The sequence below is a fragment of the Embiotoca jacksoni genome, unplaced genomic scaffold, assembly GCF_022577435.1.
Source record: "Embiotoca jacksoni isolate LCO1_2020_lvr unplaced genomic scaffold, fEmbJac1.0.p SCAF_14, whole genome shotgun sequence".
Lineage (NCBI taxonomy): Eukaryota > Metazoa > Chordata > Actinopteri > Embiotocidae > Embiotoca > Embiotoca jacksoni.
This window is the reverse complement of record NW_027185274.1, coordinates 9,046,767-9,061,193: the sequence shown is the minus strand read 5'-3', so window position 1 is coordinate 9,061,193 and position 14,427 is coordinate 9,046,767. Positions and strand designations below refer to the sequence as shown.

The 14,427-nt window shown below is 44.2% G+C and overlaps 1 protein-coding gene across 1 annotated transcript in view; it reads left to right on the top strand.

Moving 5' to 3' along the window:
- The window catches only part of mecom (MDS1 and EVI1 complex locus), a 135,510-nt gene extending 123,698 nt beyond the window's left edge, over positions 1–11,812 (top strand). Inside the window, exons 11-18 of the mRNA XM_069147873.1 lie at positions 134–160; positions 3,956–4,122; positions 4,392–4,469; positions 5,923–6,104; positions 7,113–7,257; positions 9,223–9,465; positions 9,581–9,767; positions 9,856–11,812. Of these exons, the coding sequence (XP_069003974.1) occupies positions 134–160; positions 3,956–4,122; positions 4,392–4,469; positions 5,923–6,104; positions 7,113–7,257; positions 9,223–9,465; positions 9,581–9,767; positions 9,856–9,990 (1,164 nt within the window). The 3' untranslated portion in view covers positions 9,991–11,812. The remainder of the gene's footprint in view (positions 1–133; positions 161–3,955; positions 4,123–4,391; positions 4,470–5,922; positions 6,105–7,112; positions 7,258–9,222; positions 9,466–9,580; positions 9,768–9,855) is intronic.
- Positions 11,813–14,427: the final 2,615 nt, after the last annotated feature.

The window sequence follows — 14,427 nt, the reverse complement described above, 5'->3', positions numbered from 1 at the left end:
GCTCATTCAAAGTTAATTGCACCAAGACCCATCATCCCGGCTGTACCCATATGTGTCCAATCAAAAGCTGTTGATTCATGCGCCACTTCCTGGTTCTGACTGCTTTCTCTTCTCCTTCTCTTCCGCCCCTTAGTTTCGTTTGCCAGATCAGAGAACTTGGGTAAGTTCCTCTTTAACCTACAGTGTCTGTGCCTCTACCAAACAGACCCCATCCAATACTTAATGCATGGGCTGCATAACAGTTTACAACTGACATCACCCTGCATTCGCATGGCTTCAGCCTGTCACCATCACGCACTGATGGGACTGGTCATAGAATCACTTTCTTATATGTGAATACAAAGACATTTCATGTCAATGTTTATATTGTACTTCATATTATCATATTATGAGTATCTGAGCCTGACTTTTTGATTTGTTTATATCATTACATCTTGACATATCTCTTCCCTGATTCACATGAAAGGGTCTAACTGGGGATTTCCAGCTGAGCTACACCCTGTCCATGCAGCAGCACCGAATATGTTTGCTTATTCAGAGAATGAAGCAGGGCTCCTGAAAATGGGCATGGAGGGGGCAAGGGGGGGAGGCAAAAGTGGGGTAATGGGTGGTGCTTACAGGGGCTTCTTTACATTATACGAAAGGGTAACAGTCTCTTTGGGACCCTGGCGAGGGGAATGGGGGGTTAGTTCCTCCCTCCAAACATCTGGTTCCCGATAAAGATCAACAATTGAGAATGCATCTCGCTAATTAAGGCCCTAACAGCATCACTGACATCTGAAGATAGCCAATCAACTGCTGGTCCCAGAGCGACACTGCAGCAACAAGCAAGTTTACAGATGCATGCACACTGCCTCAGGGGGAAGACAAGGGGGTTTCGGCTGTGTGTGTGAGTGTTTGAATGGACATATGTGTGGTATGGTTTGGGGGAGGTCTCTCACACAAAGACTATAAAACAATTACAAAATCATTTTAGATGAAAATGTGGAGGCATTTATCCTCTTATCCTTTTAGTCAAACATTTTACACACATTCGACACAGAGATCTGCCAGGCTGTGGCCTAATGAACCTGACTCACCCTCCATAAAAGCAGCTCAATGGCTGAAGGTTTTTGAAGTGTAATCTGTGGCAGACTGATGGTTACTATTGGACTGGATGAGTAAATAATTTGCTGTGAGACTGCAAACAAAGCATTAAATAGGTTTATAAAGACGACCAAGCCACTTCCGATTGCATTTTGGAACATTTAGGCAACAAAGTGGGATGCTGCATAATAAAAGATAAATCAAATCGTATTTTCTCAAATGTAACAATAAGTTAAAAAATAGTTATAAACTGGAAAAAAATAATTCTATATCAGTGTTTATCCCATATCATGCATAAACCTAATGTACATTTTGGCTTTTTTGGTTCCCTTGACCGGCACTTTGTATCCTCCAGATAAATTTTCATAACAAGGGTCATTATGCCTTTCATTTACACCGAGGCAGCCCTTCAATGAGCGCAGCAGCATGAGTCAGCTGAGTTGGGATCAGAGTTCCCCAGTAGATGGAGCCAAGATGGAGTAGTTTTCAGCTCTAAAAATTTCTTATCGAACAGCTTCGATACTGCCAGCAGCTTTAGGGGCCCTAATGTTCCCCAGAGTTATGGGCTCTCATTGAGCAAGGCAGACAAACTGAGCAGTCACTCCAGTGTCTGAAAAGAGCCCAATGAAATACACAGTGCACATTCAAAACAAATATGAAAGCATTTCACCTCCCTCTTCCTCACAACCCCTTACATGTCTTTCAGTCCGTTCCCCTCCTTTTTCCTCACTCCCTCGCTTACTATCGCTCCGTTCTCTCCCTCTGTGTCTCTCCCCTGCCTTTGATTCATGACGTGTAGCACTGGCATATTCATAATCAAACAGACCTGACACTCCACATCCTCCCTCAGTGGGAACGTCGACGGCTGCGGCAGGAACTTTACACTCGGCCGTCACTCCTAATCAGCAGCTCCCAACACAAGACTCTACCACCATCCATCAGCCATCAGTCCCTCTTTCTTTCTCTCTTTCTCTATTTCTTTCTTTCTTTCTTTCTTTCTTTCTTTCTTTCTTTCTTTCTTTCTTTCTTTCTTTCTTTCTTTCTTTCTTTCTTTCTTTCTTTCTTTCTCTATTTCTTTCTTTCTTTCTCTCTCTCTCTCTTTCTTTCGTTCCTTTCCTTTCCTTTCATTTCATTTCCTTTCCTTTCCTTTCCTTTCCTTTCCTTTCCTTTCCTTTCCTTTCCTTTCCTTTCCTTTCCTTTCCTTTCCTTTCCTTTCCTTTCCTTTCCTTTCCTTTACTTTCCTTTCCTTTTCCTTCCTTTTCTCCCCTATCATCGCGCCCTTCATCATGCTTCCCCTCCAATTCTCTTCCTCTGTTTCTTTTCCCTCGGTCTCCTCGATCTTGGCGTGAAGCCTGAGAGTGACAGGGGGTGAAAGCAGGAGATGGAATGTCAGAGTCGGAGCAGGGCTCTGGTGGAGGACCCGAATCACCATTGATTTGTTGCCTTATTGAAATAAGAATAAGAAACGGGCTGAGAATTCAATACACGCCAAATAATGCAAATTTGTGTGGCCCCTTTAAGAGGAAAAAAAAAAAAACTCCTGTGTGTGTGTGTGTGTGTGTGTGTGTGTGTGTGTGTGTGTGTGTGTGTGTGTGTGTGTGTGAGATGGGTGACAGGCCCTGCGGCCTACTGAGACCCCCGCCCCTCCCTCTCCTCCTCCCTCCAGTTCTCCCTTCACTCCCCCTCCAGCCCCCCGCTCCTCCCCCATCCCGCCCCTCTCAGCACAGCGATATCATTATTACCCGTGTCTGGCCCTTGATCAGTAATGTCAACATCTTTCATATTGACGAATGTGCTGTCTGCCCGCATTGTGCACAGAATGGTTTACAGCCCAGCAGTGGACATGAATCACTCCTCTGCCACACACACACACACACACACACACACACACACACACACACACACACACACACACACACACACGTATCTGACAACACACAGATACACACTACGCACGTACAATCCCACTGGCATACAACGCGCACGCCTGTGAGCACACACGTTCCGGACACACGCGCACTCCCGCACATAAAAATGCATTACAAATACATTCTTCTCGCTCACACACATACATATATTTTACACACATTGAAGGTAGTTAATCAACTTTGACCACCATGCAGCTCATAGTTTCTTATTCATACACACACACACGTATCTCCTCTGAGAGTATCTGATGAAAGTAAATGTTCAGCCTCATTAGTAGATTGGCTGCAGTCCTTAATCCTACATGTGTGTGTTTGTGTGTGTTTATTTACCTACTGTACCTGCATAATGTATATTTGTAAGAGAACGAGAGTTGGCTGAATTTAACATTCAGAGTTGCACACCTGCTCGCCGCTGACCATCAATGGGTGCACACTGTTTTTTGTTTTGTAACAAAGTTATGAATCAGTGTCAAATGTACCAGAGATTTGACCTTGTGAAGTATGAATCATTGATGAACGTCATAATAAGAATTCACCTAATACCTGCTTCGCTTCTTCTCAGCTGGTATGATGCCTGTAAACAGGACTCATCCATCAAACATGATAGGAACACATCTGTACCGAAATAAATAATTATGTCTTCAGAAACGTTGAACAGTAAATCAGAATCTATAAATATTTGCCAATTGTGCTTGATGTAAAGAAATGTAAAAAGGCCTACTGGTACTGGTAAACTGGTGTTTAATTTACATTTCTTCTAATATTTTAATTGCAATGACATGATGGTGATAAGTAACACTGCATTCAAAACTGAAAAAGAGCCTCTTAAACATCACTTTATTTGATATACATGTTGGAGTTTGCCGTGCTTAATGAGTCTGAATTATGTTACGCACAAAGTTAACCCGTCACTCTGTCCCTCCTCCCTCCTGTCTCCTCAGATGACGGCTATCGAGAACATGGCAGAGAAGCTGGAAACGTTCGGCTCCTTGAAGCCGGAGTCTGGTGACCTGCTGCGCTCCGTTCCCTCCATGTTCGACTTCAGAGCCCCACCCTCTGCACTTCCAGAGACGCTGCTGCGCAAGGGCAAGGAGCGCTACACGTGCAGGTAACTACGGAAACTGGCTTGGCATGGATTTTTTTTAATTTCAAACTTTTTCACGTCGGTCATAAATGATCATTCATCTTTGGCAAATCATTTTGATACTGACACTGGCAGCTTTGTTTTTCCTTTCTTGTAAATCTGGACTGGTGTGTGTGTGTGTGTGTGTGTGTGTGTGTGTGTGTGTGTGTGTGTGTGTGTGTGTGTGTGTGTGTGTGTGTGTGTCTTGGAACACTAAAGTGAACCACTTTAAAATGTTTCTTACTCCCTTGTAGATACTGTGGAAAAATATTCCCTCGCTCCGCCAACCTGACCCGTCACCTCAGGACTCACACAGGAGAGCAACCGTATAGGTAAGAATACCAGTCTAAAGAGCCGTGTTCACTCTTTACACCGTCTCTTCTGTGTTTGTGTGCGTTGTGGGTGTTTAGTTTTGGTTTGTGTTGCTAAATATCACTTGGCTAAATATCACTCTCCCGTCCTCACTCTGTACACACTGTTTAAAGCTATATTGCACATTATTGTTTGATCAAGAATCAGATGCACAACAGCACGTCCACACAGTGTCTTCTCAAGCAGACATAAATACAGACACAGCTCATTAGTTAACACAGTGTGGAAGTTTTTTTCCCAGAGATGACTCGTCTACAGTCAGACCAGAGTGTGTGTATGTATGTGTTCTTATGCCATAAAACCCTGGAATAATTATCCTACGGCTAAATAATTTGCCCGATGAAAAATGGTGTCCGTCGCCTGGGTGACAGGAGGGGTGGAGGGGGGAGAGGTTAAAGCTGGGATAGTGAAAGAGAGGAAGGGAGGAAGTTGGGAGAAAATTGGGGTGATGAAGAGCATGGGCAGATGTCCAGCCCCGGCAGCTGTGGTCATTTCTCTTGTGCTTATGAGGCCAGACTCAAAGTGATCTGCAAGCCTCTGGCTACTTGCCGGACCAAGTGAGGCTTTTTTTTTTTTTTTTTTTTTTTCCAGGTAATAATAGTTGTATTTTAGTATTGTGTTAGGGACACTTTGGTGCCTGCTCAGCCTCTATCCTCGTCAACACGTCTGCTTTATCCAGGTGCTTCTGAGGTGGAATTAACAGTAACAATGCAACAGCAGCTCGGTACACATGCAAAAATTAATTTTGCACATTTACTACATTTGGATAATGAGTCAGCCCTGGCTAGCACTGCACCGCTTTGTAGTTACTAAGGTAGAGGAATGTTGGCCCAAAGTTTGGAGGAGGCCTGTTGACCACAGGGGAGAGAGAAAGACAGATGCAGGCCTCTACTGCCCTAGCCTGATAGCCTGCACTCTGCACGCTGGCATGCCATTAAAGATCACCGCTGTTTATTGTAATTTTTTTGTGGAGATAACCGGGGGGTTCCTGAGGGACAGCCAATCGAGCGAGTTAATTCCACCAGAAGAAAAGATGTAATCTTCTCGTATAATTTTGCATGAAGAAACTTGGCAAGCGCCTCTAATTTTGCAGGGCTAGAACCAAATCTGTTGCGTGCTTATTTTGTGAGAGAAGAATGCAATTTTATTGCACTGGCTGGAGATAAGAGGCAGAGCTGTTTCACCTTAAACAAGCTCCTCCATCATGTCTGGGACTGTGGGACTGCTGGGACTGTCTGTATGAGTGTGTGTATGTGTGTCCTGCATTACGTATCTCATTATGTTTCCCACAGAACAAACCACAGCTTCCTGCTTCATTATGCAGTACAGTTGTATTTATGACCTGCAGCTTGTGTACGTTGCTGTTTTTGTCATTGCATAGTTTCAGTGAAAGGCCTCCATTTTTTTCTGCAGGTGTAAATACTGCGACCGCTCCTTCAGCATCTCCTCCAACCTGCAGCGTCACATTCGCAACATCCACAACAAGGAGAAGCCCTTCAAGTGCCACCTGTGTGACCGCTGCTTTGGTCAGCAGACCAACCTGGACCGTCACCTCAAAAAGCACGAGAACGGCAACCTGTCAGGTGAGGAGCAAGGTTTGTAGATGTTGCAGATTTTATTAGATGACAACATGATTAAGTTTACTGTTTGGAGCTTTTTTTCTTTTTTTTCTTCCACACTTTATCAGAGAAAATGAGAGCAGGTTTGCTGACTTGTGAGATTCATAAATCCTGCTGAATAGTATAAAACATAATTTACTCATGATTAGAGACTATCTTAGAGGCTGAGAAATTAAATTATATAAATCTGTCATCGACCTCTGCAACAGCGCAAAATATTTTCTGAATGAGCTGCTTTCATCAGCAGCACAACTCACAGCTCGTGGGTTTGATAGGTTGCATCGCTCTGAGTCTGAATCAGCAGAACGAGCAGTGACACCTGGCCAGCAGCCGACAGCATCAGGCCTCAGAGGAGGTTGCCACTTAATCAGACACAATGTGCAATCTATCAAATGCAAAATCAATTATCAGCCCGGCTTTCACTTTTCAGCTTCAAACAATACATTATCCAACCCAGAACACAAAGATAATAGACTGAAAAATGTTGGACAGGAAAGCTTTTTCTCCTTAACACAATAAAAGTCTCATAAACCTCGCGAATATTTTAGTGAGTGTGTCATTACGAATGCCTTTGGTGCGGCCGGGCAAATTCTCAAATCTTACATAACTTTATTTTAAACTGTAGGCAAACTCTTATGGTCTCCAAAAATACCAAATATTTCATAGAGAATTCAATGGAAATGTGATTAACATGACGCACAATCCAAATTTGTCACTGTGATGTAATGGCTTACATCAGAAGGGAAAACTGGATTTCACTCACTGTAGATTCATTAAGCATTTATAACCAGCAGATACAGACACTGCCATGCAATGAGGAGAACATGTTTTTCTAGTCAAAGATGTTTGTAGGAAATATAAAGGGAGCAAACAAACATGAGTTCATGGCATCGTTTCATTTTAAACAATAAAATGTGCACATTGTTTAGAAATGTTTTAGGGCATCTTGGTAAAACATTGAATATTTTGTTTGTGTTTCTTCAGGAACTGCAATGTCGTCCCCGCAGTCTGAGCTGGACAGTGGCAGTGCCATACTGGATGACAAAGAGGACTCTTATTTTAATGAAATAAGAAATTTCATCAGCAACGCGAGCCAGAACCAGACATCCCCGGACCCCTCTGATGAAGGGTGAGAGGCGTTTTATAAAAGGTCATTTTCTGAGTGCCTGTTTTTTCCAGATCAGATCTTTATCTCCTGAGCTACACAAGGAGAAAATTATTATAATAGTCATTGTTTTCCACCAACTAGGGCCAGAGCCTCCAAAAAAAGCATCAAAAGATGACTTTATGAAACTGTAGTTGCTGGTCTACCCTACATTGTACTGTAGCTGTGACTTTAATACAAGTGCTGGGTTTAAAAAAAAGTCTCTCAGGGCTTGAATACACATAATAATGGCTCAACTGCTATCAGCCCACTTTAGACTTGTATTTTCGAACCACCCAGCCAGCCTTTGCTAATAATCACATCATGTTCAGGGGTCTGCAGTAGAGAGCAATCATCTGTGATGACATTTAAGATAACCACAGCTTTTGGAAACATGAAGGAGTTCTTTAAATCAGTTTGGCCACATGTAGCATAAGATATCTGTGTGCATGCAACTTTGTCTGAGCATTATGCAAATAAATTCTTGTAGCTGTGATCATATCCGATAGCCGTTGAGAGGTCCGCTTGGGTCCCTGAGTTTGTTTTCACGCGCCTCATGTTGGTGTGATGGCAGGGCAGATTGTAAGGCCAGATAGAGATCTCGTAGACTGCTCGGTGATTGTGAGAGCAGGACCGGGAGGGCGGTTAGAGCGTCAGAGTGGATGGGAGAGGAGCAGGAGGAGGTGCGGGGTGGGCGGAGGGGGTGGGGGGGGTGCAGCAGTTTAGGCCGCCACATCTGGAACCAACATGTCTGCCTACAGGAAGAGGGTAGAGGGGGTGGGGTCACGGGGTCGGCCTGTGTTTCCTTTCAAAGTGCTGCGCTCCTGACTACTTGTGATAGATACTTTATCCTCAGCAAATTACCACGTTTGAAAGCGTAATTAGCGAATCTGTTTTCTTAATCACAGAGTTCTCGCTCTCTCTTTTGGGGCGAGTTCCTCCTCGCAGCCCCTGCGAGCTTGACACGGCATGAATACCACCATGTCAGCCCCGAACTCTGCATTTCAGCGGGACCTCTGTTGAAAGCCCAAAATGATCAGCTGCTGATAGACGGCGCAAAATGATCCTTTATGTGCTAAAATATAATCTGTGATAATTCCCTCGCCTCTTTTCTGAAATCACTCCACACTCAAATCCAAATCCAGTGCAGGTATCCTGTGTGTGAGCATTCAATAAAGATGTGCTGTTGTTATTGATATGTTTGGTTTCCCTTCTGTCTACTTCTCCCTGTTTACTTTTCAGTCTCAATCTCTGAATCCTTTGTGCAAGAAATGGCATTTTTGGGAGCTGACGAAAGATGTCCCTGAGTGTAATTAGTGAATCAGTCTTAATGTGGTTCCAGATGATTTACCAAATGGTGGTTTCCTGTGGCGCTGAAACAGAGGGGCAGATTAAGAGACGGGCAGTTTGGATAGCTGGCCCTCACTCCCTCCGCTGGGATAGAGAAATGAGTCGGTTGGCAGCACTCTCATAACTCTCCCACCAAATGGGGCTGTCAGCTAAATATTTTGCCTATTAGATGAATACGAGATAGTAGGGAAAATAAACAAGGAGCGAGGCAGAGCACTCCATTTAAGTGCTGCACTGATCAACCCAGTGCTGCCGTGCCCAAAGGGGCCCCAAAGCCTCGATGACAAACGGGATTCCGGCTTTGCTCAATCCCAGCTGCCATGTTCTGCCTCAGATCCACCTCTCTTTGCTTTTTATCCCATATGTCCCACTGTTTTTGTGTAGAACTGGAAAGGACTCGCACATGAACTTGTCAGAAACCAAAAATCAAAAATCACCACTTGGTTTACTTTAATCTCGTTTTTTCTTCCTTATGTTGCTAATTTACGAGGCACACTTTCTTTTCTGAAACCTAAAAGGAGTGAATTATATGTCACTCTTATTTACTCTTCCACTGCATTATCAAGCTGTACTGATCTAATCCATGTTCCTGGTCTGCAGGTTAAATGGCGGCCCTTTTGAAGAAGAGAAGCCCCTGATGGCCAGCCACGGGTCACGTGACCTGGAAGACGAAGAAGCAGAGGAGCTAGGTGCCGATGAAGAAGAAGCAGAAGAGCCGAGCAACCTGGACAAACCGGAGGGCAAGGTGCTTCCTGGCAACCTAAGCGATGACATCATACAAGACGAAATGGACTTCAGCGAGCCAAACGACTCTAACCTCAGCTGTAAAACCTCTCCCATGAGGTAAATTTGCTACGAGAGCACACATCTAACGCATCATTTTCCATTGCCAACATGATGTTGCCCTGTCAGAAGTATCTTGAAAACGTCTTATTTAAATGTTCTGCCCGACCTCCAGGTATAAGGATGAGGAGGAGCAGAGCAGCTACTCAGCCTTGGATCATATTCATCGTTTGTCTGACATGCGCAAGCTGGAGGAGAGTGAGCTGAGTGACGGAGACGGAGATGAGGATGATGGATCGTTTGGCTCTCCCTCTCTGACTGAGGCCGTCAAACAGCCACTCTTCAGGAAGTCAAAGTCTCAGGTAAAATGCCTGTACACCTGTTTACCTCCACTATGTACGTATATATTTTAACATGGTGGTTAAATGTAAACTGTCTCTGCTCCCTCAGGCTTATGCCATGATGCTGTCTCTGGCTGAAAAGGACTCTCTCCACCCAGCCACTCACACCCCGGCCACCATGTGGCACAGTCTGGCACGGGCTGCTGCTGAATCCAGTGCCATCCAATCCCTCAGCCATGTATGATGACGCCCCTCTGCGACTTCCCTCTCGCCTCTCAACACCCCCCCCCCCCCCCCCCCCCCCCCGACCCTGACCTACCTATAGCACTGGGAGTCCTTTGCGGGGGCCATCTGCAGGGGCCCCCGATCGTCCACAGAGTGACTGCTGAGCAGAACCACGGCCCATCTGACTGCCTTACACACAAAGCAGGGTCACTGTTCCATGCAGAACCCAGCCCACACCCAACTCCGAAAAACCTCCGGCAGATAAAGAGCAAAATGTCCCTCTGAGAACTTCCAATTGATTTCTCCCATTAACACCAACCAGGATGTGGTGAAAATAATAATGCGAAAGTAATAATAGCTGTATTTATTCTCCTGAATTTCTATGTTTTGCACAGCAAAGGCAGCTGATAGATACGGAAGATGGATGTGCTGATGTGTCACTGCTAGACTGAATCGATTGGCCAGCACACACACACACAAGGCGAGGAGAACCTTTAACGCTGAGAGTGAGTTTGGTTGTGTCTCAAAGACAGCTGGTTTCAGCCTAGCATGTTTCACTGTGTGTAAAGCATAAGACCTAGAACAAGAATTCCCCTTTAACCCCCGGAGATCCACAGGTGTTTCTCATAAATACATGTACTTGATGATAAAAATGAAAGGTGGGGTGAGCAAACCTTGGTTCCAATGAAAACCGCTCCATGTAAGGACAGCCCCAGCAGCGCTTTACTATCACTGAAGTCATTGAAGAACAAATGAAAAAATAAAATAAAAAATTGTTCAAGTGAAATCAGGCCAGTTTCCCATCTGCGTTTTCATAGCTGCGTGTGTCTGCACAATCATAGCACTGTACACAAGTGTCTCCCAACTGTTCTCCACTGCACTCCATCCTGCCCGCCTGCGCTATCTGTGAAAGGATATAAATAGATTGTCTTTTTAGTGGAAGAGAAGAAAACACAATGTTTTGTTTTTTTTACTGAGATAAGTAGCCAGTGCTGAAGTTAATTGTTGTTCTGTAAAGGGCATATGTCTTTCTCAAAACCCTTGAATCCATCCTAGTCCACCAACAATACCACTAAATAGCCCGAATGCTAGTCGTTAGCTACTCCATGCTCGTGTGTCTTTCATTTTTAGACAATCATTATTTTTTTGTTTTGTTTTTTGTTTTTTTTGTTGGTGTCGTTGTTGTTATTTGCTGTTGTATTTTGAGAATTGTATTTATTTCTTGGCAAACTGTAGTTTGTTTACTGAATAGCACTGCTCTTAGCCCAGGTGAAGGGGAGATTCCCAGCCGGGCCTATCCCAGAGTTCAATGGGGTTTGTAGATTACATTTGAGTGCCGGATAGTATTAAACCTACAATTCACTCCTTACTCTACTAATGAAACCGGTCGATGAATAGATATTACTTAGGGTTTTTTTTCTATGACAATTTAATGATTCAATTGTAAAAAATGGAAAACATTATAAAGAATGAATAATAAAAAAAAAAATTAAAAAAAAAAAGCCAGGTATAATTTCTTCATAAGCGCATGATTGGTCTGGTAAGATCTGTATCTGACATTTTCTACGGTTGTCTGCAAGCTTGTGTGATGTTCGGTTCATGTTAATCCCTTGTGCCAAATTTATGATAAATAACAGATTACTTTCATTTATTCTCCCGTTTTGAGGGACCAGATTACTTGTTTGTTTTTGTCGTTGTTTTGTTTATAATCGATTTTAAAAAGTAATCAGCAAGTTGAGGTACTTTGTTTTAATGCTTTCTACAATGTAACTGTTATGCATTTCAATTCAATACTGTGGGAGGAACAACTTAAGAAAATAAAGGACTACAATGTGGATTGACATGTTTTCCATTCTCTCTTTATTCCTCCTCAGATATTTTACTCGCCCTTTGTCTTCCACCTCCCTCACACCTCCCTGCTCCGTATAGTCCCTCCGGCTGCCCATCGTTTTGGCCCAAAGTGAAATTCATACTACAAGACATGAGTCAGAACAACACCTGGCGCTTTCTTCTGGCGCTCCCATGGCCTCCGAGAGCGAGGGAGAGCCTGAACTCTGGTCCTCTGTCTTTTTTTCTCCAGGCTTTGGCTCACATAGAGAGAGGGAAGCAGAGAAAAGGCTGGAGAGGGCTTCAATGTGGTAGTGGGAGCGGAGGCAGGAATGTGTCCTCTTTATTTGTGTCCGTTTGTGGGGCATGATGGATGAGGTGGGTAGATGTGATGACCTGGCTCATCGCTCAAACACTCAATAAGAGTCCCATCCTGCAGCAGGCCTCCCCATCCGGCACCCCCCCCCCTACCCCCCGTCTGTCACTGCTGCCAGCCAACGTGGGCGGACATTGTGGCTGGGAGGGTTGGAGGTTTCGCAGCTCCATTGTCCGGCGAGTAGCTCGGGTGGGGGGTTGGAGAATTGGGCATGACAGTGAAGATGGCTGGCGCTGACACTCCACATTTACAGTGCTCTTGGCACCCTAATGGATGGGTTGTTTTCTTAGGGCCTGTCGTCAGCCCTCAGGGCTCCATGGGGCGTCCAGCTTTGATGAGGTCACAGAGGGTCACGCGGTGTTGATGAGGTCAGCATGGGTCGTCCAGCTTTGATGAGGTCAGCTGCAGTGATGGTGGTGATGGCGCAGGCCAGGACCATAATGAAGTGGCAGCACTATTGGTCCTGAGTCTGAGTTTTGCCACCTGTACTGTTGTGAACTAATTCAAGCTCATATGATTATGGCACTTTGTCAGCAGTCGTACAACAGCATCACTTCTCTCTTGGATTTGTATCTGCTGATTCAGAACCTGCTGTAAATCTATAAACCTGCAACGACTGAGTTTTTTGGCCACTTGGGGACAGTGGGAAAAAAAGTTCAAACACAAATATTATGAGCCTTAAAGTATATATTTTGAATCGAGCATTTTCATTTTGTTTCCTAATTAGAGTTTAGTTTTTGGTCTCTGCAAACTCCTGGTGGATATTTCTGGCTCTTAAACTCCTGAATGCTCCACTATCACCAGCTGGTCACTGCACTGACTGCTCTTTGTGCGGAGCAGGTAAAGCGTAGTGGATTCTTCGAGCCGCTCACTGCTGCCGAAACCAACACAATGAGATCAGTGAGTGAACCACAACAGTAAAGTAGTAGTCCGCAAAACCAAAACAATGACCTGAAAGACACTGTAAAACTCTGTGGAGCTGAGGGGAACGGCAGAGTTGGGTGTAAACTCTCTGGTTTTGTAACTACGAGCCACTTCTTTTACACTGCATGTAATCTTTTGACTCTTTGTTATTGTAAAAGTACTGATTAAAGCAGCTCCAACAACTCCAACAAGAAGCCAGACATCACATGAAAAAAAGCGCTGAAGGAACAGTGTTTTAATTTAAACTTTAAGTTTAAAATATGTAATTTACTTGGCTCTATGTTGATATGGATGCAGAGAGGAAGGTGCACATTCCTCTTTGCATATTTGATCAACATTTATATGACCTGAAAACTTGTGACATTTTGGATTTTAACTACCTGACCTGACTGACCCTTTGAGGACTGTACTGTCCCCTTTAAGATTTCTTTGTGGGTGATATTGTTTGCTGATGTTGTATTGTTGTCATTAGTCAATTCCGGAGAGAGCAATGTTCACTTGTGTAATATGTGTTTGATTGTGCCTCTTATTTAACTAATGTTATTGTAAAAGTGCAGCTGAGTACCAAGCAGCAGTGGATGATGACAGATTGATTCCACCTGCGTCTGAGTGGCACTAATCCCAGAGAACCTCCCTGATTGGCTGCAGTCAGGAAGTGACAGGGTATAAAAGAGTTTTTTTTTACTTTTGGGATTGTTTTTTTGGGAGGTTTTTTTTTTTGGCTGTTTGCAACAGATTACTTTTTTTTGAAAAATCACTTGCTCTATGCTGGTCAGTTCTTCCCAATCACATTATAAACTATCATCCAAAGGAAATCTACATGCTTCCTTCTGTCACAGCATGTGAGGCAACTGTTCAATACGGTTTTAACAAACAGGAATTAGACCTCGACTACATCTGGGAACTAACTTGGGTTAGGGTTAGGCTCTTTGCCACCAGCCCCTCAGTGGCCCTGCCCCCTCTGCAACTCAAATTGCCCATGTAATTACATCACCTACATAAAAACCTTCCCACAGACAAAAGTCCAAAGGCTCGGCCCCTTGAAAGAACACCAAAATATTATGAATAGACAGTAGAGTGTATAATGTCATTGTGCGTGGGCAGTGAAGTGGTGCAGGGGTGAGTTTGGCAGCTCAACATTTAGCTGCTGTGTGTGCTCGGGTTTGATCAGTGTTGATTAGCACATGCCAATGTCCCCCATGTATTCTCTCGCACTTAATCAACACGTTGGGACGAGTTACTGCCGTCATTAACCCACAGCCTTTCATAAAGGGCTCAGTGTGTATCCAAGTGTGGCTGGCAGAGCCTGGGATCAGTGTGTGTGTGTGT